This window comes from Mus musculus, chromosome 4 (genome assembly GCF_000001635.26).
Source record: "Mus musculus strain C57BL/6J chromosome 4, GRCm38.p6 C57BL/6J".
Lineage (NCBI taxonomy): Eukaryota > Metazoa > Chordata > Mammalia > Rodentia > Muridae > Mus > Mus musculus.
In genome coordinates, this window is record NC_000070.6 from 116,940,516 (window position 1) to 116,966,114 (window position 25,599).

Sequence of the window (25,599 nt, forward strand, 5' to 3'; positions counted from 1 at the left end):
AATCATATCCACCCTGAAGGAAACCCTTTTCCTCCTGGAAAATGGTTTCTGTGAGTTTTCTTTTGTTTGATACAAAATCTCACAGTAGGACTCAAACTGACTCTGACTTGGGATCCTTGTCATACCATCAATGCTGATTATAGGTATGCACCAAGCACTTAGCTTCTAAGTAAATATAGTGCTTTTAAAATAAACCTGAGGGCTGTAGAACTGGCCTGCGGGCTAACGCATGACTGTTCTTGCAGAGGCCTTGGGCTCAGTTCCCAGCACCCACATCATAACCATCTCTCACTCTAGTTTCACGGATCTAACACCCTCTTCTGAACTCCATGGCACCAGGCACATGCATTGTGCATATATATATATACATATATATATATATATATATGGCAAAATATTCATACAATCTAATAAGTACATATTAAAAAATAAAATAAATCTGAATACTATGTTGAAGACACAAAAATAGAAATTTGATTATTCAGTATTGTGGTCAGTCAAAAATAGCTAAGTATAATGTTTTCCTTTTGAAAAGTAATTTATTGTTTTTAATACCCTCCACCCTATTGACGTAGGCTCCTGAATTGGAGTAGACTAGTTTATGAAATAAGATTACAATTATATGTTGTCTTTCTCTTTAATTATGAACCTAGGTAGAGACCTGCCATGTGTGTAGTTCAGTTGGTAAAGTGCATACACAAACCACTGGATTCTATCCCCAACAACGAATAAACAGGATATAGTGGTACACACATGTAATCCCAGCACCTGGGAGATAGAGGTAGGAAGATCAGAAATTCAAGAATTTCCTCAACTGCCTAGGAAGTTTGAGGCTAGCCTGGGGAGCGTGTGTGCATGAGCATGTGAGTGTGTCTGTGCTTCTGTCTGCCTGTCTGTATGTCTTACATACATTAACAAGTTCAAGATCTTCCTCAGTTACATAGGGAGTTTGAGGCCAGGCTGGTGTGTGTGTGGGGAGGGGTATGTGTATGTGTGTCCATATCTCATACATGTACACACACACAGAGAGAACCCATATAACACCTGTTTTAGCAACATGTATACTTTGTATATGTGAACACTGGTTTTTCCCCCTCTTTTAATGAAAATAGATTCCTAGCCTGGCACAGAGGCACATGCCACTTGACAGAGGCAGGAGGATCTCTGTGAGTTCTAGGCCAGCCTAGCAGCCTGATCTATAGAGGGAATTCTAGGACAGCCAGGAAACCCTGTTGGAAAAACCAGCAAAAAAGGACAATAGATTCCTTTTCTCACATGATCTTTCCTGATTATGGTTTCCCCTTCCTCTACTCCTAGTTCTGCCCACCTCACCTGGAACCAATCCTTTTCTGTCTCTTATTAGAAAAGAGCAGGCTTTTAAGAAACAATAATAAAATACAACAAAATGTAATAATATAAAATAAAAGCTATCATATTGAAGTCCGATAAGACAGACAGAAGGAAAAAGAGTCCAAGAGATGGCACAAAAATAAAAAACTTACTCATTCACAGACTCAGGAATCCCATAAAACACTAAGCTGGAAGCTATGATATACATGCTAGGGCTAGCCTGGTGCAGCCCCCGTGCACACTGTTTTTACAGAGAGCTGTTTGAGGTATGTAATAGTTTCTTTCAAATCTCTGAACCAAAGAGATTTCTGATCTATAGTTCCAAATTGATTGGTTATCCACCAATATAACTTCATCTTGCACCATAAAGTGAGGTCTTTGTGCTGTTTATTTGTTTTGAGAGAAACTCTCATAAAGCCCAGACTAGCTTCAAATGTTCTATGTAGCTTACGGTGACAATAACTTTGAACTCCTTATACACCTGTCTGCATGTCCCAAGTGCTGGGATTACAGGTATATGCTGTCATGCCTGGTGAAATTACTGCTTTAAAGTAATTGTGTTTTCTGTATGTTAGATATTTAAATGAATTTTCCAGATAAATATGTTATTTTTCTTTTTAACATGAAATACTTCTAAAATTATTATATATATGATATATTTATTTATTTAAAATCCTGAAACTTTAAAACCATACACTTAATTCCCTTATAGAATTGCAAGCCAAAACAACATAATTCTAGAGAACTGGGTGGTGGAAAGCTATATCTAGAGGTGAGTGCCTGCATTTGGGAGGCTTTGGTCTTTAGCTCTGGTTGCTAATACAGAGAATAGAGACTGCTGCCTTCTGAGGCTGATGAAGAGAAAGGGCCATAGCTGTTCTTTAGAGGTTAATATAAGGGAACCCCTTGATTTGCCAGAGGAGTCTGGGAAGGGAGCAGATGGCAGCAAGAAGGACCCTTCAGCTTACTCAGCTGCTCTGAGAAGCTTAGGGTGACCTCTCTAATACAAACAAACCAAGTAGCGTTCAGAGTAATGGGGCAGCATCATTTGTATTCCTGAATAACAATACTGCTCCTCACTTTATCTTCCACACCCTGATCCAATGTGTGGGCGCCATCTGCTTCTTGGGAATTTATATAGGCCCTGGCCCTGGCTAGTTGGGATTGTTATTGAGTGGTATTTTGGGTAAATGTGTTCTTTAGAAAGCACTTTCACATGAATCTGATTAAGCATTATGTTCATTTGCATAATTAAGAAACTGAGGCAAAAAGGACTTGAGGGCTATTGGAGTTGTAACTCAGCCCCTGATCCCTGATGTGTGTATTTTACTGTTAGTCTCTGGAACTGTCCCACTGCACTTGTTAGCATTAGCTAGTAAGATCGAGAGTTAAGTTTTCCAAGAAGGAAATTAGTTATTTTATAAATGTTATTGTTGGAGTTTTAACAGTTCTCATGGCTACTTTTGTTTGTTTTTGTTTTAGGTAACAGATCTAAAAAGAAAGTAACTTGCCTTATTTTCTGCTGTATACAGCTGGACTTTCCAGTAAGCAAGAATTAGATGAGAAATTCTAATTAATTCTACACTTTCATCAAAACCAAATTTATTTAAATAAAGCCAGTCTAATACAAAGGAATACTTAGTTTATAGAGCCGTGTGTGTGTGTGTGTGTGTGTGTGTGTGTGTGTGTGTGTGTGTGTGTTTATGTATGTATGTTTGCATGTGTAGTTATACATATGTTGTATTTAAAGTGACTTTAAGAAAAACATATTCTTAAACCAGGTGTGCTGATACACTCCTTTAATCCTAGCACTGGGGAAACAGAGGCAGAGTGAGGCAGATCTCTGTGAGTTCGAGGCCAAGCTGGTCTGCAAAGTGAGTTTCAGTACAGCCGAGACTACACAGAGAAACCCTATCTTGCGGGTTGGGGTTGGTGTAGAAAAAAAGAAATGAAAAGGAAATGTGTTCTAGGGCCAGCAAGATGGTGCCTGCCAGGCCTGATGACCTGAGTTCCGTTCCCTGGGACCCATGTAGTAGAAGATCTCTACACACATGCTGTGGCGATTGCGCATCCACACACACAGACACAGACACACACACACAGACACACACACACACACTAAATGTAAGTAAATTAAATACAATGTGAAAAATTTTAAAGGAAAAATTAATCTATTAGTAAATCACAGCAGTCCTTTTTCTTGCTGTTGGCTGAAATGACACTCGTTTTCGTGTATTAGCACCTGCCTAGAGGCCTTGGGGAATCAAAAGAGCAGTGAGCAAAGTGGTTTTAATTGCCTGGCTTTGCTGGAGCTTTTCTTACACTTAGAAACACAAAGGCCTTTGAATGGTGTCAGAGGGCTGTGCTGAGAAGTGCTCTTTTAGAACTCCACACAGATGATTCATGTGCGGTGGTGAGACTGTCTTGTAGTTCACGAGCCCATCTTTATTCCTCCAGTGAGAGTGCTGCATCAAATAGTTGCCCAGGAAACCAGGCAGATGTCAGAGTTTACTGACTTGTCTGTCATTAATGCAGAAGCCCGTCTTTGTAGAATTATGCTTGCTAATTACTTTTATAAAGTTTTGGATACATGCTTTAGATGCAATGGTGTCATTCTCACTACACTGTGGTTAACAGTACAGGTTGTGGAGCCAGACTGCCTGCCTGTGCTCTAGCTCAAGTACGATGTTGAATGAGTTCCTTTATTCCCCGAGCTTCAGTTTCTTACTGCAAGGAAAAAGAGCAGACATTTCATTGTTCTGAGGACCTAACTAGTTAACATATGGGAAACACTTAGAATATACTGTCTAGCATGTAGTAAGCACTAAATGTTAGCTAATAAAATAGCTTGTGTTTTTATTTGGTTTTGGGTTTTTTTTTTTATTGTGAGATAGGGCTTCTGTGTAGCCCTGGCTATCCTGGAACTTGCTGTGGAGATCAGGCTGGCCTCAAACTCACAGAGATCTGCCTCTGCCCCCTAAATGATTAAAGGTGTGTGCTACCGTTCCTCCATGTGTTTTTTTTTTTTTTTTAATTATTGAGCAAAGTATGGTGGTGGTGTACACCTTTAATCCCAGCAGGTGGGAGGAAGAGGTAGATGGTTTGTGAATTTGAGGCTAACTTGGTCTATATAGTGAGTTATAAGACAGCTAGAGCTATATAGCGAGACCCTGTCTCAAACAACAGCAGTAATACTATAAATAAATTATTGAGTGAGAGAGAGAATGTGGAAGTGCACCCTGTGAAGGGCAGAAGACTGCCTCAGGAGTTAGTTGGTTCTCTCCTTCCAGTGTGGGATCTGAGGAATGGACGCAGATAGTGAAGCTTGTGCAGCAAAGACTTTCACTGACTGAGCCATCCTGCCAGCCCTCGTGTTCTGTGTGTGGTTTTAAAAACAGTCGGATGTTGTGGTACATGCCTGAAGTCCTAACAAGCAAAAGATTGAGGCAGGAGGATTGGTCTGAACTCAAAGCTAGTCTGAAGAAAGATTCTGTCTCAAAAATATTAGTTAAATGTTATAGAAACCAGTTGAAGCTAACAGCAGTCCATTTAAAATTTGAATATAAATTATAGGAAAGACTCTTGTTATATTGATATTATTCTATATAAATTCTGTTTTAAAAATGTTTTATTTGAGAATTATATAATGTCAGATATCTCATAAATTGCAGCCTCTAAATCACTACAGAAAAAACAAACTCAATAGGAATTTCAAGCCACTAGATATATCACACACACACATATATGTTCACGCACACAGAATACTAAGGAATAGCTCTTAGCCTTGGGATGTTCTCCATCTCCTTTTTTCGTTGCTGATGTTCACCCAGGGCTGTGTATAATAGGCAAAGCTTTTATATATATTTAAGAGTGGGCAGTTTGTCCAATGAGGTATCAAAGTCTTTGAGGGGGGGGGCCTTCTTTTTGGCTGCTAGCTGCAAAGTCATATAAATATCTGCTGATGCCAAAGAAATGGGGCTTCTTTCAGAACCAAGTTCCATTCCACAGCCTTGCAGGCTTTGTGTATTGTAGGCATCTGCACTTGCATAGCAAGACAAAGGGTGCAGCAGAACCTGGAAGTGAGGCAAGTCCTCGGTTTTAGTAAGATTCACTCTGGCTTCTAAAGCTTTCTTCATTTAAACCACTGGCCAGTTTCTTTCATATAAAAGTGTTACAGAACATATTTCTTTAATTTTCTAGGTCAGACCCCTTCTTATCTACAGGCAATACACAGACACAGTAGCCTTAGCTCTTCTCATAGTTGCTTAAATAAAGTGTTCCATCCACTGTATTTCAAGAAAGGTTGCCTCTGTATGCTGTATAGTGATTCCTTGAGTACATTTGTTACTTTTTGTTTAGAGCTACTCATTGTTCTCCCGTTCTGATTCTGGGAATTGCCAAATTCATCAGAACTTGCAGCGCCTGTACTCTTTCCAGTCAGGACAGACGGATGTCCATCACTTAAAGAGTCTGAGAATCTCCAGCTGGAGATGAGTCTTTTGTTGCTTTGTCATTGCTGAAAATTTTCCATTCACATCCTACATTGATAACCTAGGCACTTACAACCAGGCCACATTCAGGATAGGACTATCACTGGCTCTGAAGAATTGCATCTTGATGTTTAAGACGTGCTCTTGGGAGAGCATCCAAAAGGGCTGGTAGATGTCATCTCCTTAGCTTCTGCAGCTCCAACAGCAGCTGCACTGAAGCAGGAAGAGACTGTCAGTTAACTTTCTATACAATTTCTTGTTACTTTGTTCTCCATCCCAGTAAAATTGTTTAATTTGCTGATATATTTTAATCATAAAATCAGGAATTTTATAAACACACTTAATCCTCTGTGAGTTATATAAAGATTCAACTTAGTGTTCACTTACTCATTCATCTATAAACAGATACTTATTAACCCTTATAATAGGCCACATGGAGTTCACAATCTAAAGGGAAAAGACAAATATGAAACTATTAATTACTCTGGTAGTCATTTGTTCAAATAAAGATAAAAGTGAAGAAAAATGAGAATTCTAAAGAAGTCCTTAGCTAAGTGTCCAAAGACATAAGGGAAGGCTTGTTTGAGTAAATATCATGCAAGCTGAGAACTCAGAGTGAGGAGGGCGGGGAAGATCATGTTTGTACAGGGAATGTCACATAGAAAGGCAAAGGCGAAGAAAATGGAGAAAACCCACTGTGGCGAAGAATCAGTCAGTAAGCCTGGAAGGTTTGCGTGCTGTGTAGTAAGAGCAAGTCTGAAGGACTCAAAAGAGATCGCAAAACGTATTGCACTGTCCTGTGATCAGTGATGAGACACTAAAAGATTCAAAACTGTTGCGTTCAGCAAGTATTTGTATATTTTTTCTGTGCTAGTTTTGGTATTAGGTACCAGAAATACAAGATAATGTGGAAATGACAAAAAGAGCCATTGTGCACTCTCTCTCTCTCTCTCTCTCTCTCTCTCTCTCTCTCTCTCTCTCTCTCTCTCTCTCACACACACACACACACACGGTTACTAAGCAATTGACTGTACACTGACTTGAAAGAATCAGTATAAATCTTTTCTTTTCTAATTTTTAAAGTCTAAGATATTTCAGAAATTATGGTCGTTTAAGATTTTGTTCTCATGGCTATAATCATGAAAATTACATAACTGTTCTGGGCAATCAATGAAATGATTATTTCTTAGATCTTTATTTGATTCTGGACAAAATTTTTCTTGTAAACTAGAATATAAACTCCACAGGCATAAATGCTAAAGCTTTTTCATTTAATGATTCAACAACTTGAGGTACCAGGTGGTGTAATGTGAAGTGACATTGGAGCTAAGCAGTATAGACTATAGGATTTCCTTATTTAGAAAAGAGAAGTTTCATCACATACACACAAGAGTATCTATTACTCCACCCTATCCTATTCCATCCTATCATGTATTTATATATCCAAATGGGAAATCATCCTTAGTATTTTCTATTTACTTCAACGTTGAGTTCAGTCTGTTTCTGGACTCCCCAGCTTATTTAATGATGAGAACATTGTTGAGGGAAATTCTCAGGCCATTTCTAGTGTGTTTGTACTGCCAGTCAGTATAATAAGCAGGAGAACAACACCTGTTATGCATAGTTTTGATTTTGGGGGTTTTTGAAACAGGGTTTCTCTGTGTAGCCCTGGCTGTCCTGGAGCTCGCTTTGTAGATCAGGCTGGCCTCAAACTCAGAGATCCAACTGCCTCTGCTGGAAGATGGCCTGGAGCCAATCCCAGCAGGTACCAGCAGTAACCTCACTCATCTACATGCACTAGATCAGAGCACCCAACAGACATATTCTTGGATAAATCCTTTCAGGCGGTGGCGGTGCACGCCTTTGATCCCAAGCAGGAGCCCTGGGATTATAGATGTGTGTATGTCACTACATCCGGCTCATGCATGGGTTTGTAGCAAAGAGTGTTTGGTGCATATTTGAGCACAGCACATTCTAGCAAGTACTTCTTCCAAACACTGTTCCTGCCCTGTGAGGACATTTTCATGGTTTTTAGTTTTTGTTTTTGAGACAAAATCTTTCAATGTCTATATAATCCAAGCTAGCCCCAAACTCATAGTCTTTCTTATCTGAGTCCCAAGTGCTGCAGTCACAGTCATGTGCCACCACTGTGGGTTTGACTCATTTGTTGATTCTTGCCCAAGTGATATTTGGTGCATGTTGAAGGTAAAGAAAGTATAACAGGCTGGACGGTGGTGGCGCATGCCTTTGATCCCAGCACTTGGGAGGCAGAGACAGGCGGATTTCTGAGTTCGAGGCCAGCCTGGTCTACAAAGTGAGTTCCAGGACAGCTAAGACTATACAGAGAAACCCTGTCTCGAAAAACCAAAAAAAAAAAAAAAAAAAAAAAAAAAACACACAAAAAACAAAACAAAAAAACAAAAACAAAAAGAAAGTATAACAGGTTTACAAGATGGTATCCTGGAAGGAGCTCATAGCATGCATGAATCTATAAAAGGCCAGTGATTTTCCTAGAAGTTGAGATATCAGAGCCATCATGATATGTAATGGAGAAGGGGCTATGGTATGATTTTTATTTTTGTATTTTTAAGCAAGGAAGAGCTGGGTAGAGAAGGGGTCTAAATCACAGGTTGGAATAGAAATGTGAAATAAAGCAATTCCTTTTCATGTCAAAGCTTGCTTTGTGGTTTGAGGATAAATATACTACTCATGAGCTAAGCAAGAGCTCCTCGGAAGTATGTGGTGCTTTTTTCAGGGTCCACTCAATATTAGAGTATTTGAGAGGTTCTTAAAATTGGTTGTAGGGTTTTGTTTTGTTTTGTTTTGTTTTGTTTTGTTTTGTTTGAGACAGTGTCTTGTCTCTATTGCCTGGCTATCCTGGAACTTTCTATGTAGACCAGGCTGGCCTTGAACTCACGAAGATCCACTTGCCTCTGCTTCTCTTCAAAATTGTTTTAAACTTGTATATGATGTGAATGAGATAAAACAAGAGCAGCAGTCTATATATGTATTCTCTTTAAGAAACAAATCTCTGCAAGTCCACCATTCCTGATTACTTTGCACCAAAAAGACAGGCCTGTTAAAATAGACTAGAAATAAGCACGTTGTTCTTTATGGCCTACTGGAACCTCTATGGAGTAGATAGTACATGTACTTGTTAACTGCCTGTCCTCAATCTACCCAGCATCCTTCAAGCTCTGCAGCTGGTAAGAGAGGCTATTGTAAAGCTTAACCCCGCTGGGCAGTGGTGGCGCACGCCTTTAATCCCAGCACTTGGGAGGCAGAGACAGGCAGATTTCTGAGTTCGAGGCCAGCCTGGTCTACAGAGTGAGTTCCAGGACAGCCAGGGCTACACAGAGAAACCCTGTCTCAACTCCCCCCCCCCCCAAAAAAAAGCTTAACCCTTTAAGTTAACTAAGTTAACCCTTAAAAGTCATACAAGTCCTTGGGCATTAGAGTACTCAGTAAATAAGATGGTTTTGTGATATCTTAAGGTTTTTTTAATTTGAAGTTTGCAGGTGTGTGCCATTGAGTTAAATGTGAGGGAAGAATCATCACAAAGCTGCCTAGAAAACTTTGTAAAGCAGTTGGCCTTCCCCATGAGTTTTGAGCAGTGTTTGGTGTTTCTGTTACTTCTTTTGTTAGAGAACACCGTATTCCAACTGAAGAGATAGCTGAGCTGATAGCTAGAGTGCTTGGTGCACAAGCTTGAGCCTGGGGGGTAGTGAGTGGCACACACTGTAGTCCCATGTGACTCAGAGGTGGAAGCATGAGGATCAGGGTTCCAAGGTCATCCTTGACTCCATAGTGAGTTAGAAACACCCCAGACTTCACAACACCTTTTTTCAAAAAATAAATTAAGCATTCTTTGTGTATTCCACAGCTATTGGTGTTGTGGGCCTTGTAAATAGAGTACTATATAGTACCCTTGTATGAAGTTTTCTCTATCTTGGGTTTCTTGCTTTTTGGTTGTTCCATATGGCCGCCATTTTGGAATTCTGTGTTTAAGGATGACATGTTCTTAAACATACTTACTCTTCTCTCTGTTCTCCCTCGTTGAATTCTTTTTCTCTCTCATCTATAGTACTCACAGGATTCTAGATTATACTAGTGTTGTTGTGAACTTGTTTTTATCACCATTTTAAGTAAAAAATCTACTACAAGAATTATTCCTAACATTTAAGATTTACTTATTAAACAGTTGAGACTGCAATGAAAACTATATCCTTCCAGAAAAATACGTACAAAAGTATATAAAAAGTTTTTAAAGTCCAAGAGATTCATTCCAAGATAAAGAATTCTTGTGTTTCTAGACTGTGTATTCCTTCAGGACAGTTCGTAAGTCTCCCTCACAGAGCTTGTTGTCATCCAGGCAGATCTCACTACCTGTGTAGAAGATGCTGGATGAATTGTGCATTGACTAACCCCCAGAGACTCTCTAAGCAGGATGTTTTTCTCTGTTTCTTTAGGCTTCCATCTGAGTGGCACAGTCACGGAACCAGCCATGGCTTCTGAGCCAGCAGTGACTTACAAGGTTGCCATCAGCTTTGATCGATGCAAAATCACGTCTGTGAGCTGCGGCTGTGGGAATAAGGACATATTCTACTGTGCTCACGTGGTAGCACTCTCTCTCTACCGGATCCGGAAACCAGACCAGGTCAAACTTCGTCTTCCTATCTCAGAAACCCTTTTCCAGATGAACAGGGACCAGCTACAGAAGTTTATTCAGTATTTAATCACAGCACACCACACTGAAGTTCTTCCTACTGCACAAAAGCTGGCAGATGAGATTCTGTCCTCCAACTCAGAAATCAACCAAGTGAATGGTAATTGTTTAACGTTTTCTTGACTTAGAAAAATTAGCTTTTTCATATCTACTATTAAAAGCAATACCTTTTCCCCCTTCTTCTGTGTTGTATTTTAAGAGGTTGGAATTTTTCTACTCTTGTAATAATTTAACCTTATTCAATTAATTTTGTCCAAACATCTGTAAATAATTCTTTTCTTTCTTTCTTTCTTTCTTTCTTTCTTTCTTTCTTTCTTTCTTTCTTTCTTTGGGGGGAGGGTTGGGGGGCATGCATAGGGCTTGAGACAGGATTTCTCTGTGTAGCCCTGGCTGTCCTGGAACTTGCTCTATAGACCAGGCTGGCCTCAAACTCATAGAGATCCACTTGCTTCTGCCTCCCAAATGCTGGGATTAAGGGCATGTGCCACCCTGGCCCAGTCATTAATAGCAGTAAACTGTGGCTGGTGGGTTTTTGTTTTGTTTTGGTTTTGGTTTTGGTTTTGGTTTTGGTTTTGGTTTTGGTTTTGGTTTTGGTTTTGGTTTTGGTTTTGGTTTTGGTTTTTTAATGCTTTGGTATTCTTTCTATAGTCAGTATATGCTACTTTTATAGTTCAAAAAGATGTTTAAGAACAATGGACATGATACAGTGGCCACCTAGTGGCCAGTCCTAGGGACCTGGAAGCAAAAGGATCAAGAACTCAGGTCATTCTCAGCAAGTCCATTGGCAACTTAAGCTACATGAGCCCTGCTCAGGGAACAGGACATGGGGAGCTGGTTCCTCAGCCGGCAAAGCTCCCTTGGGACTGTCACTATGTAGCCTCATGAGAAAAAGCCAGTTCCTGAAATGGCTTAGAGTGGATTTACCCTAATAGTAATAGTAGACCATTAGAGGATTTTGAATAAGAGATGGTGTGATATTTATTATTTAACTAATTGTGTGCTTCATCTGTGGCTTGATTAATAACTATTTATGAAAGGTACCCCTTCCATTTTATCTTCTCCTGTCACCCTGGGGAAGGTCCCACATCACACTAAAGTGTCATTTACTTTGACTTGTTACCAGAAAGTCAGGCTCCTCCTCCTCATTCTTTTTTTTTTGAGAAGGTTAAAATAGTCAAACAACAAACTTATATAAGAACAATTTAATTCAATGTAATTTAAATTTAAATCAATAGGTGTGAACTGAGAGTTAGTGGACAGCTAAGGAAGCCATTTTGTAAACTCCAGGGATTGCTTACCTAGCTGAAATAGTTCTGCTCACTTACTCCTAAATATTTCCCCTGCTCTGTCTGACTTTGCAATGTGGACATTTCTTATTAATTGTTTCCCCCTCAGTTTCTGTGATCTCATAGATCTGTATATTTCAGCTACACCCTTGATTTCAGATGTTATCCATTTATCATGATATACAGATTCATTTTTCCAGTCAGCTCTTAAGAGCATTTTATATCCACCTGGTTTTTATACCACAGAGACATCCCAAGATCAATAAATCCAAATATGAATTTATATTCTTTTACCTTTTTAATCTTGGGCAGTGCCAGGGCTGGAATGAGCGCTTTCATATGTTAGGCAAGTGTTCTACCACTGAGCTGCACACTGTTTAGCGTTAAGTTCCTCAAGCTTGCTTATTCTTCTGCTCATTCATCCTCCAGCAGTCAGCACCGTGTTCTAGACACTGACACACACCTGTAGTCACCTCTAACATCTTTCCTTTCTATATGCATTCCACTGCAAAGTCTTTCGCCTAGATTGCCATGTTGTTCCCCTTTATTCCCTCCTCCACAGAGCCATCCCAAGTGATTTTTCTATGACTGTCCTAGTAGGGTTTCCATTTGCTGAGAACAGACACCATGACCAAGGCAACTCTTATAAGGGACACCATTTAATTGGGGCTGGCTGACAGGTTCAGAAGTTCAGTATGCTATCATCAAGGCAGGAAGCATGGAAGCATCCAGGCAGGCATGCTGCTAGAGGAGCTAAGAGTTCTACATCTTGTTCTGAAGGTAACCAAGAGAAGACGGATTACCAGGCTGGTAGGAGGAGGCGTCTGTCAAAGCCCACCTCCAAAGTGACATACTTCCTCCAAGGCCACACCTCCCAATAGTGCCACTCCCTAGGCCAAGCATATTCAAACCACCACATATAACTATAGATATTATCACACCATTTATTTTGTTTATGCTTTTGTTTTGTTTGTTTGTTTTTGAGATATGGTGTCACTACGTAGTCCTAGAACTCACTCTGTAGACCAAACTGCTGGTCTCTAACTCACGGATTCGCCTGCCTCTGCCTCCAGAATTCTGGAATCAAAGGCATGCTTCAGCACTGCCCAGCCACGCCATTTCTTATTTAAAATCCTACATTGGCCTCTATTACTATTAGGAAGAAGTCCACATTCTTTGATCTATAAAACATTGCACAAACTAGCTGTTACCTACATTTTTATGTATTTCTTTGAGAGAATGTCTTCTTTTCTTCTTCCATTACAGTTGTATTTAATTAACTACAATGTAGTTTATGACTTCATGTTCTCTTTGAACAAAAAATACACAAAATTTTAAAAATTAAAAAAAAATACAAAAAAATTTCCCCTCTCTGTGCCTGGCAACCTCCCATTCACTCCTCCAGTGTCAATTTTTTAAGCTTATTATGGCCTTTCCACATAAAAGTGTGTGTGTGTATGTGTGTGTGTAAACCTGAGGAAGTGTAAACCTGAGGAAAGTGTGTGTGTGTTTGTGTGTGTGTAAACCTGAGGAAAGTTTGTGTGTGTATGTGTGTGTGTAAACCTGAGGAAGCAGCATGACAGAAAAATATGCATATGATTATTTGTTTATCCTCTCTCTCCAATTAGTCCAAAGTCTCCAAGAGGACAAGGACTGCATCAGTTTTGTTTATCCCTAAGTATTAAATATTTGATATAAATGTTGCTACATATTAAGCTCTTGGTAAATACTAACTATTGGCTTACTCTTTTCTGTTTTGTTTATGAAATAAGATCTCATTATATTGCTCCAGACAGAACTCTTGAACAAAGAGACCCTCCTCCCCAAGCCTCACAAGTTGCTGGGCTTAGATGCACGGCATCTGACTAAATGTTTGCTTAATAAACGAAATTATTGGGTTTGGTGATAATCAGTGGTTAAGAGCACTGGTTGCTCTTCCAAAGGACCCAGTTCAGTTCCCAGAACCCACATGGCAGCTCACTATCATCTATAACTATAGTCCCTTATAACTGGAGTTATTCACACAAACTTCTTCTGATATGAAGACATACATGCTGACAAAACACCCATCTACATAAATAAGTCTTTTTTTAAAACAAATAAAATATCTCATGAAATAATGCATGGTTCTGAGCATGATGCTACACATATGTAAGTCTTGAGAGGCCAAGGAAGGAGGATCCAGAGTTCAAACCAACCTTGTCTACATCATGGAATTGAGGCTAGTGAGGCGAGCCTTGTCAACATAGGAAGACCATGTCTTATACACACAGAAACAGGACCCACTTCTCCCACTTGCATGTGCACAAGTACACACACACACACACACACACACACACACACACACACCTTCTGTGGGGTCTCTTACCATTTCATGCTTTTTTCAGATGATTAATAGTCCTAACAGTCACACCGATTTTCTATTGTATCTTGCCTAAATGTCAACTTACTCTCTTCTTTTCTTTGCAGTGACCTAGCCCTATCCTAGCAGTCCATTCTGTAAAACCACACTAGATATTTTTAATGGGCCTAATTTCTTGCACAACTGCTGTGACCAGGAGGATTCAGAGTGTTCTATAGTTTTCTACCTTTCTTCAAGCCTCCTCAAATTCTGAGAGACAATATCAGTCCATACTTTCAGCCCAGTTGATTAAGACCAGCTCTCTTCTTAGGCAGGTTCCTAATTCTGTTTTTTCATTTTCTAATTGAATCACCTAGGCTGATAATTGGTCCAGCTGCCCCTGCCTTCTGCTTCCCTCCACTTCTGTTACTCTTTCCTCGGTCCTTGTACCTCGAAACCCAGTCCTCGGCGTAACCTAATTGATCTCAGTTCCTTCTCGGCCGAGCTACCAAATCTGTTCCAAAGCACTCCAAAAGCATGTCCGCAGTAATTGTCTTCACAGTCACCAGCACTGGGCTAATAAATGACTCACCCACATTTAGCTAGAGATTGAAATGTGAGCAAGGAGCTCACAGACTTTCAGGGAAATGTCTGAGTGAATAACTCCAGCTGGGTTTTAGGTGGTTTTGCTGAGGTTAGCCCAGATATGAAGGATAACTTGGATAAAATCATGTTACCACAAATACAACTCTGTTGTACTTTATGAAAGAGTTCTATGGTAAAATACAATGCAACGTATTTATTTGTTAAGATGTCTTTAAATTCACTGTATAATCAATGGATTTGAACTCCAGACCCTTCTGCTTCTTCCTCCTGGGTGCTGGGGTATATGTATGCATATGTACCACCATTGTAAGTGTTACAGCTAAGAGAGGAAAGGTATTCTGGTAGTTGGCAGCCAAGGAATACCACAAAGGAACACCACCCAGCAAACCTCACACAAGAGATTTACTGGAAGGGAAAAGCACAAGCAGATGGCTGCCTCTTCTTGGACAGGCAAGAAGCAGCAGAGAACTGAGCAGAAGGCAGACTTTTCACAGGGTTTCGTGCAGGGTAGAGCTTTCCAAAGTAGCTTGGGATTGGAGGGATTATGTAGTCTGACCTTTGGGCAAGCTCGGGGATTAGCGGGATTTTGTGGCCTGATCTTGGATTATTTCTTCTTCTTCTCCCTTCTTCTTCTCCCTTCTTCTCCCTTCTCCTTCTCCCTTCTCCTTCTCCCTTCTCCTTCTCCCTTCTCCTTCTCCCTTCTCCTTCTCCCTCCTCCTCCTCCTCCTCCTCCTCCTCCTCCTCCTCCTCCTCCTCCTCCTCCTCCTCCTCCTCCTCCTCCTCCTTCTTCTTCTTCTTCTTCTTCTTCTTCTTCTTCTTCTTTTTTGGTAGGGTGGGCCTGGCTACTCTCATGCTTTCAGGGGCTTACATTACCATACCTAGCTAAAAATACACTTTAATGTAAGAAGATTTTTTTGGTTTTGAAAATAATATATGTATGGCTGGGCAGTGGTGGCACACGCCTTTAATCCCGGCACTTGGGAGGCAGAGGCAATAGAATTTCTGAGTTTGAGGCCAGCCTGGGCTACAAAGTGAGTTCCAGGACAGCCAAGGCTACACAGAGAAACACTGTCTCAAAAAAAACCTAATAATAATAATATATGTTAATAGAGATTTGAACTTCACAGAGGACAAAGCAAAGTAATAAATATCACATTACTAGAAAGGAAATGTTATGATTTTTCCTCCTGTGTCTTGAAGATACAGAGGAGAAACAAAGTCAGTTTCCCCATCATAACCTCAGACTACAGGCTTGAAGGCCTCTATCACCAACTCTTTAGGGATTCTTTTTCTGCTTATCAGCCAACCAATTCCACAGCAGACACCAACATGTCCTCTAATATAATTCATTTTTGATACCAACTACCTTAAGATGGGGTAACACCTACATGTTGAAGGCTCAGTCTGCCCCTCTTCTGCACTACTTCAGATGCCAACCTCGTGCCTCAGGTTGCTTTCGCCTTTAAGTAGCTGGCAGACCAACTGACCATAAATCAAGGTTCTCACACTTGTCTCCTGATGTTCAGTGAACTTGCAGGGATAGGTCACAGAATCAAGAAAACATTTTACTTACATTTGTATGTTCATTACAATATTACCGAAGGTACAACTGAAAACTATATAGGGCAAAGCATATGCTACAAGAGGCCATGCTTCCATACTTTCTCCAGGTGTGCTGCTCTTGGGAACCCTCCCCCATGCTCTACTCTCTGGAAGCTCTACACATTCTGTTATTGGGTTTAGTTTGGTTTGTTATTGGAAGTGTCATTATATAGATGTACTGGCTGATTTTGTGTGTCAACTTGACACAAGCTGGAGTTATCACAGAGAAAGAAGCCTCCCTTGAGGAAATGCCTCCATGAGATCCAGCTGTTAGGCATTTTCTCAATTAGTGATCAAGCGGGGTGGCACTAGCCCATTGTGGGTGGTGCTATCCCTGGGATGGTAGTCTTGGGTCCTATAAGAAAACAAGCTAAGAGCCGGGCGTGGTGGCACATGCCTTTAATCCCAGCACTCAGGAGGCAGAGGCAGACGGATTTCTGAGTTCGAGGCCAGCGTGGTCTACAAAGTGAGTTCCAGGACAGACAGGGCTATACAGAGAAACCCTGTCTCGAAAAAAGCAAAAAACAAAAACAAAAAAAAAGGCAAGCTGAGCAAGCCAGTAGAAACAAGCCAGTAAGTAACACCCTCCATGGCCTCTGCATCAGTTCCTGTTTCTTGACCTGCTTGAAGTCCTGACTTCCTTTAGTGCTGAACAGCAATGTGGAAATGTAAGCTGAATAGATCTTTTCCTCCCCAACTTGCTTCTTGGTCATGAATAGAAATCCTGACTAAGATAATAGATAATAATTGATTAAAATCACTAGCCATTGAATAGCTTAGCCTTCAATACTCCTTTTTCTTTTTTGTCATTAGAGGTTGACATATGGGACTAAATGTCTCAACTCTCTCCCTGGGTGAGCAGAGCCAATTCTGAAGCTGTCTAGCTTCTTTCAACTGTTTTTGTTTTTAAAGATTTACTTATTTTAGTGTATATAAGTTTACCATTGCTCTCTTCAGGTACACCAAAAGAGGGCATCAGACCCTGTTGTAGATGCTTGTGAGCCACCATGTGGTCACTGGGAATTGAACTCAGGACCTCTGGAAGAGCAGTCAGTGCTCCTAACCGCTGAGCCATCTCTCCAGCCCTTCTCTCAACTGTTATCCCCAACTCATTATCACACAGAAAGACACCACTTAGAAAACTACAAGGACTTTAAAGTTGTGTATCATGCCTGGAGGTAGGCTCAGCCCTTAAGAATACTTATTGCTCAAACTTGGGTTTGATTTCCAGAACTCCTATGGCAGCTAACAACCAGGTGTAACCCTAGTCCCAGAGGGTTTGATACCCAATCTGGCCTCTGTGGGCACTGCACACATGTGATGCACAGACATGCATGTAGGCAAAACACCCATGCACATAAATTGAAATTTAAAAAAAAAAGTTGTATGCCGTGGAATGTAGAACAGATGCCAAATGTATATTTAACAGTAGCACATGTATATGTTTGTTGATTTTTGAGTCAGGGTCTCTGTGTAGACTTGACTATCCTGGAACTCAATCTATAAACCAGACTGGCCTCAAACTCAGAGATCCACCTGCCTCTGCCTTCCGAGTGCTGGGACTAAAGGCGTGCGCCACCACTGCCCATCACAATATGTGTGTTTCATTGCAGGCTTCTCAGTAGTTATAGACCTTAGAGGGCTAGAACTGTGACTTCTGTGAATGTAAATCTAGCATACACATTACATTTCTCAAGTGCCACACAGTGGCAAAGCACTGACTATCTACATCTATGTGCTCAGTGTTCCTGTTCCTCACAGGCGCCCCTGACCCCACAGCTGGGGCCAGCATCGATGATGAGAACTGTTGGCACTTGGATGAAGAACAAGTGAAAGAACAAGTGAAGCTCTTTCTCTCCCAGGGGGGTTACTATGGCTCTGGGAAGCAGCTCAACTCAATGTTTGCCAAGGTAAGACGTAAAAAGCAAGCCTGCATGACTGCTTGCCTGCTTGCTGGCTTCCTTCCTTCCTTCCTTCCTTCCTTCCTTCCTTCCTTCCTTCCCTTCCTCTGTCCCTCCCTCCTTCCTTCTCTCCTTCCTTCCCTCCCTCCCTCCTTCCTACCCCTTCCTTCCCTCCCTCCCTCCCTCCCTCACTCACTCTTTCCTTTTTTCCAAATGATAGATGAACTGTGTGCACTACACTTATGCTTTCTGGTGTACCTAGCTTACTTTACCTAGCTGCACTGGGTACTTAAACTCTAGCAGGAGAGGATAAGCCCAGCCTCGAAATCAGGTTATTCCATGGAGCCCGCCCTCCCTCCCTCCCTCCCTCTGGTGGTCTCTCTTTCCTCTGTTCTCTAAATGAGCCCACAGTGCTGGGGAACTTTAGCAAGGAACCATCTTCTCTCTACTATGACTCAAAAGCTGCCTGATGAAGCGTCAGAGACTAGAGTTCCAACAGTGCTCCAGGAGAGACTATTTTGAAACTAGAGGTGCCCATGCCAGGCAGGCTGGATTGGTTTTTGTCGTTTGTTTTTCTCTCTCTTTCCATTAACACCTTTACTGAGATATAATATAATATAATACATATGGTTTACCCATATAACCAGTACAACATTGGCTGGAGATACAGGTCAGTGGCAGAACACTTGCTAGCATGGGGTTGGTATATTCACAGATACTTCGTATAGAGTTATCGCCACAATTAGCATCTTGGAAAGAAAGTTCATCCCTTACCTGTCAGACATAAATGAGCTGCTTCAGAAACAAACTGAGATGTTTGTCTTTCCACAACAGCAAATTTATTAAAACAAAACAATAAATCACAGGTGATGTCACTTTTTAAAAAGGTTTATTTATTTTATTTTATATGAGTACACTGTCTCTGTCTTCAGACACACCAGAAGAGGGCATCGGATCCCATTACAGATGGTTGTGAGCCACCATGTGGTTGCTCGGACTTGATCTCAGGACCTGTGGAAGAGCAGTCAGTGCTCTTAACCTCACAGCCATCTCTCGAGCCCCAAGTGATGTCACTTTTGTTGGTCTTGATTTACCAACTAGTGCTGACCTCACGCTGTAGTCACAGGGTTTCTTAATTTAAAGCTTATTTGGGGGCATAACTTATGACATGACATTAGTGTTGTGCTCAGAGCATAACCATATGGAATAGTTCTGTTTTTCCCTTTTCCTGGCTTCCAAAGGATTAACTCAGTCACCAGGCTTGAGAGCAGAATATCTTTATATCTTATATTTATTTACCTGTGTATGTATGTGTGTGGATGTATGGATGGATGTGTGTAATGTATGTATGTGTGTATAGTGTGTGTATGTATGTACAGATACAGAAAAGCAAATAATTTAACTTTTTTTTTTTTTTTTGCTACAAAAAGATTGAGCTACAGAGGTCAGTGAGCCGTCTCTGAAGTCAAGAGCAGAGCAGGTGCATGCAAAGAGAGTCACTCAAAGAAGTGAGATAAAAATAATAAAATAAGCAGGGGAGGGAGAGAGGGTCCGGTGGTGACTGCACCTGCAGTCAATCAGCTGCAGTGCGGTAGAATGGGAGGTAGAATGCTGGGTCTCCGCAGTTCATTGCTTAGTGGGCTTAGCCTACTTAGAGAGTTCCAGGCTAGTGAGAGATGAACAAAAGATGAAGTGTACCTGAGGAGCAACACTGAAGGTCATCCTCTATCTTCCACACAGACATGCATGTGTGCATATACACATACATGAAGATGTTGACATGAGGTCACAGTCACAGAACTGTTCTGAGATACAGACAATGTTCCAAGTACAGAGCTGGTTCAAGATGAAGAGTGGGATTGGAAGAGCAGTAGTCCCAACAGACACCATCAAGCAGAGGGGTCGTGCTGGGCTGAAGCCCCGGAGAGTCAGGAGTTCATTCACCTGCTGATGGTTTTGTGTCAGCTGGTCTGCTGATGAGCTGGCAGGTGTCCCTGCACCCCATTATTAAATGTCCCTTCTTTTATATGACCCAGATAAGGAAATTTCATCATCTGTTGGTCTGGTGAGTTCAGTAAATTCACAAGACTGATTTTTTGACATGGTTTTGCTGCAATTCATGTGTTCCCGATTTGTTAAGTTCATGGTGGTCATATTTTGCATGAATGAGTTGTTGATCAGCAAGCACCCCTGGTTAGTGGTGAGCACATGGTCGTTATTCACTTATACAGACAAGATGTGGAGCTCTTCTGCATCAGCATTTGCAGTCAATATGGGCCAAACTGTTGTTTTATAAAACAGAGTTAGTCTGGGCAAGGTCCAGCCTAAAGACTATGCTTGATTCAACAGAGTAAGTGGAGCAGAGAGCAGCCTCATCTCCACACTAACACTCTCTTGTCCCTCATGGCCATCTACCCACCACCAGCTCTCAGTAACCTCTAATCTACTGTCTGTCTCTATAAGTTTCCCTGTTCTGGAATTTCAAATAATAAAAATATGGGGCTGGCGAGATGGCTCAATGGGTAAGAGCACTGACTGCTCTTCTGAAGGTCCAGAGTTCAAATCCCAGCAACCACATGGTGGCTCACAACCACCTGTAATGAGATCTGACGCCCTCTTCTGGAGTGTCTGAAGACAGCTACAGTGTACTTATGTATAATAATAAATAAAATCTTTAAAAAAATATGTGCGTGCATGCATGCATGTGTGCGTGTCTTTTGTGACAGACGTCTTTCACTTCTTAGCCTGATGCTTTTTGTTTGTTTGTTTGTTTGTTTTGGGTTTTTTTTAATCATTTGTGATTCTTTTTATTTTTCTTTACACATCATTTTTTTTTCTTTACCTCATGGAGAAATTACTGGGGTTTTTGTTTGTTTGTTTTAATTTTTTTTATTGGGTATTTATTTCATTTACATTTCCAATGCTATACCAAAAGTTCCCCACACGCTCCCCCACCCACTCCCACTTCTTGGCCCTGGCGTTCCCCTGTACTGAGGCATATAAAGTTTGCATGACCAATGGGCCTCTCTTTCCACTGATGGCCGACTAGGCCATCTTCTGATTCATATGCAGCTAGAGACATGAGCTCCGGGGTACTGGTTAGTTCATATTGTTGTTCCACCTATAGGATTGCAGATCCTTGGGTACTTTCTCTAGCTCCTCCATTGGGGGCCCTGTGATCCATCCAACAGCTGACTGTGAGCATCCACTTCTGTGTTTGCTAGGCCCCTTAGCCTGATGTTTTAAAGGTTCATCTTTACCATTAACTAATATTCCATTTTATTTATCCTTTGTCTGTTAGTAAACACTTAGCTTGCTTTCACCTTTTAGCTACTCTTAAAAAAAAGTTGATATTAAAATTCTTATATAAGTTCTACATAGATTATTTTCCAAGGTTGCTGCCTCATTCAAAAGTCCCACCAGTAGTATATGGGTTCTTATTTCTTTACATCCAGACCAATACTGTTACTGTCCTTTTATTCCAGCTATCCTAGTGTGCTTAAAGAGGTATTTCATTATATATAACAGGCTTTCTTGATATATGTAGGAATTTCACTTACAGAGTTGAGAGTCTTTCTGTCTCTTAAATGTACTATGCAAGCACATCATCTCCTCAATCTGTTCTCTGTCCTTCACCTTCTCCTTTTCTACATTGTGCAGTCACCAATCACTTGCTCCTCCTTGTACTTCAGGTTCGAGAGATGCTTCGAATGAGAGATTCTAATGGAGCCAGGATGCTGACACTTATCACTGAGCAATTTATGGCTGATCCACGCCTCACACTCTGGAGGCAGCAAGGAACAAGCATGACAGACAAGTGCAGGCAGCTCTGGGATGAGCTAGGTGAGTCTCTATCCCTTACAAGTCCCATATCCTGTCACTTTGCCCTCTAACACATATGTTAATGAACATTTGCCGTCAGTGTTTGTGTGGGTCTTGCTAATTCTGGCTGGTGAAACATTTTAGATTCTACAGAAGTTTCCTAATCTCACTTCATTGCTTCTGCAGCAGTGAGCCTTCCTGCTGAGAATTCTAAATCACGTTACCTTGCTGAAAGAAAACCTCTTCACTTGGCTTCAGTTGCATGGCATTACCCTAGCTCTTTAAGTCCTTAGCCCCAGGGTCTGGTGATGTGGCCCATCTGGTAGAATACTTCCTTAGCATGTGTAAGGCCCAGGGTTCAATCCCCAGCACTGCATAAAACCAGGTGTGCTGGCACACACCTGTGATCTCAGCACTTGGAAGGTAGAGGAAGGAAAAACAGGAATTCAGTATCATCCTCGGTTACTTAGTTCCAGGCCACTTGGGCTACATTGAAACAAAACAAAAAGCAACCTTGGCCTCACTCATGTTGTGCTCTCTGGTCTCCTCTCTGGTCTTGTACCTCGCCAGACCACTCAGGTATGAGGGGGTTCCAGTGCTTAAGCTTTAGCCGTCTACTGTACTTTGTTTCTGTACTGATGACAGGCATGGTGGCACACCTTCAGTCTCAGTACTGGAGAGGCAGAAGCAGACTGGTCTATGTAGTTTAAGGCCAGCCTGGTCTACACAGAGAGATCCAGGTCCACCAAAACTGTACAGTGAAATCTTGTCTCAAAAGTACAAAAGCACAGAAGTAAACAAATATAATTTTAAATAAAGAAGAGTTGAGCCAATACAAGTAAACTTTCACCTTCAGTTGGTATCTTGAAATTGAGGTTGTATGGCCTTTAAGACATTTCCATTAGAGAACAAATATACCATTACACTTTAGAGGATGTGAAATCTGCTGGGCAGTGGTGGTGCACACCTTTAATCCCAGCACTCAGGAGGCAGAGGCAGGAGGATTTCTGAGTTCGAGGCCAGCCTGGTCTACAAAGTGAGTTCCAGGACAGCCAGAGCTACACAGAGAAACCCTGTCTCGAAAAACCAAAAGAAAAAAGAAAAAGAAAAAAAAAGAAAAGGAAGGAAGAAAAAGGAAGGAAGGAAGAAAGAAGGAAGGAAAGAGAAAAGAAAAGAAGTCTGGTGCCGGAGACATAGAGCTCAGGGGTTAAGAACATGTGTTGTTCTTGCAGATTACCCAAGTTCATTTCCAGCGCCCACGCCAGGCAGTTCACAACTACTTAGAACTCCAGCTCCACAGGGATGCCTCTTAGCTCAGGCCCAAGCACATATACAGACACAGACACATACACAGACACGTATATATAAATAAATAATAAAACAGCCTTTAGGAAAATGCTGTGAAGTCCTCACCCTTGATTAAGAAGCATCATATCACGGGTGTCATAGCTGTAGTCCCAGCGTTTGGAACACTCAGTCTAGGGGACGGCAAGTTCAAGGCCAGCTAGCCTGCACAGTGTAATTTAGTAAGACCTTACTTGGGGAAAATCACTACATTTCTACTTACTGCTAACTGGAGACTGAGAAAGTATCTGGCACAGCCACATAGTAGGTCTTGAGAAGAGGTCAAAGGAATTGTTTTCATTTGTTCTTTGGATTATGTGATGTTCCACCACAGCTGGAAGAAGCAGTGTTTAAGGCATTGCAAACTTTGATTAGCAGTTCTAAAATCCAAGTCAGAGTAAATCTTTTTTTTTTTTTAAAGAAATACTAAGATTTGTTCAGCAATAATGTATTAGACTAGATCCTTCAAAAGTTGTATCTCGTGCAGTACTACTATTCCAATAAAACAGGTAGTTTCATGTTCTTAGTTTAATAATTGAGGGTCTTAGAGATCAAACATCTAATTAGCAGGGGATGGAGAGATGGCTTTGTGGTTAAGAGCACTGGCTGCTCTTCCAGAGCTTCTGAGTTTAATTTCCACTAACCACATGGTGGCTTACAACCATCTGTAATGGGGATCTGATGCCCTCTTCTGATGTGTCTGAAGACAGCTACAGTGTACTCAAATACATAAAATAAAATAAATAAATCTTTTACAAAAATCTGATTTGCCAAAATAGGAAATTTTTCTGAATACTTCCCTTTCCAACCCTGAAGGCACTAATGTTAAGTGCCTTTTTGTGTGCTATTATATCCTGAATATGTCTTATGTGTATGTGTGTGTGTGCATGTGCACAAGTATATACAGCACACATGCAGAGGTCAGAGGACCACCTGTTGGTCCTTAGGTACCTTCCACTTATTTGAGGTAGGGTCTCTCATTGGCCTGGAACTGTCACACAGGCCAGTCTAGCTGACCATACAAGCTGTCTCCATCGCCAGTCTCACTATGACAATGCTTGGATCTCAGGCATGTGCTACTGCCTGAGCTTTTATGTGGACCCTAGAGATCTGAACTCATGTCTCTATATTTGGAAGGCAAGCACTTTAACCACAGAACCATCTCCCCGTCCTATACCTAAACACACCTTGATTTAACACTTACATTCACATAGCATTGTGCTTGTTTATTTATGTCTACTAGACAGCTTCTAGAGACAAAAGCAGGATCTAACTCACCTGTTAGCAGGTTGCTTTCGCATTGCTGTGCCCACACTGTCTGACAGACACTGAAGATTCATCTGGCTCACAGGTTCACAAGTTTTAGTTCCTCGGTCAGTTCTGAAAATCTTAGCAATTATATTCATATTTATATATAATATGTATGTATGTATGTATGTATGTATTTGTGTGTGTGTGTTTATGCTTCACAAGTATGAGAGAGGAGGAAGATGATGGGTTTGTTATTTGGTTTTTTAGGGGGGGCATTGGGATTATTTGGGTGCTGAAGATTGAAGCAAAGGCCTGGGTGTTATTCACAGACACTAAGAATGTGGACTGTTCTGGTTTTTAGGGGCTTTATGGGTGTGCATAATTTTAAATCCACACTGCAAACTAGAAGAAAAATCTTGTTGGCTCCAGCAACTGCAGAAGTGGAGCGACCTGGATATCTGTCCCCTGGAGGATGGAAACTATGGGCATGAGCTGCCCAACATTACCAATGCGCTCTCCCAGAGTGCCAGCCACAGCCCAGGTGAGCCAAGGACCTTTGTGTTTAGAAGTTCAAAAGATAGGATGATAAAGTACCAGGATAGTGGTGGCCTGGTAGACTTTTTTTTTCTGTCAAAATTATTATCTTAAATAGGAAAAGCTTTTCTTTTAATTCGTCTCAAGATGCTAAGTCTCAGGTAAGTGTAAACATTTGTCTGACATTGAGGATGCTGTCCTTTTCCACATCAAGGGCATCCTCAGTGCCCAGCATGAAGTTCTAGAGCCCTCTGTGAGATTCCTCTCTGATCTTCAGGTTCTCTGTGTCCAATAGGTCCAGGCTTCAGCTTCGGTTGGTTTGCATAGCTTAGAAAATCTACTTTAG

General features: G+C 41.2%; 1 protein-coding gene and 1 pseudogene across 1 annotated transcript in view; one reads left to right on the forward strand and one right to left on the reverse strand.

The window, feature by feature from the left end:
* Window positions 1-25,599, forward strand: part of Zswim5 (zinc finger SWIM-type containing 5) — a 111,704-nt gene that overhangs the window by 63,114 nt on the left and 22,991 nt on the right. Inside the window, exons 2-5 of the mRNA NM_001029912.2 lie at window positions 10,310-10,666; window positions 18,163-18,311; window positions 21,995-22,145; window positions 25,081-25,260. Coding sequence (NP_001025083.1) covers window positions 10,310-10,666; window positions 18,163-18,311; window positions 21,995-22,145; window positions 25,081-25,260 — 837 coding nt within the window. The remainder of the gene's footprint in view (window positions 1-10,309; window positions 10,667-18,162; window positions 18,312-21,994; window positions 22,146-25,080; window positions 25,261-25,599) is intronic.
* Gm12998 (predicted gene 12998) lies at window positions 5,271-6,000 on the reverse strand (annotated as a pseudogene).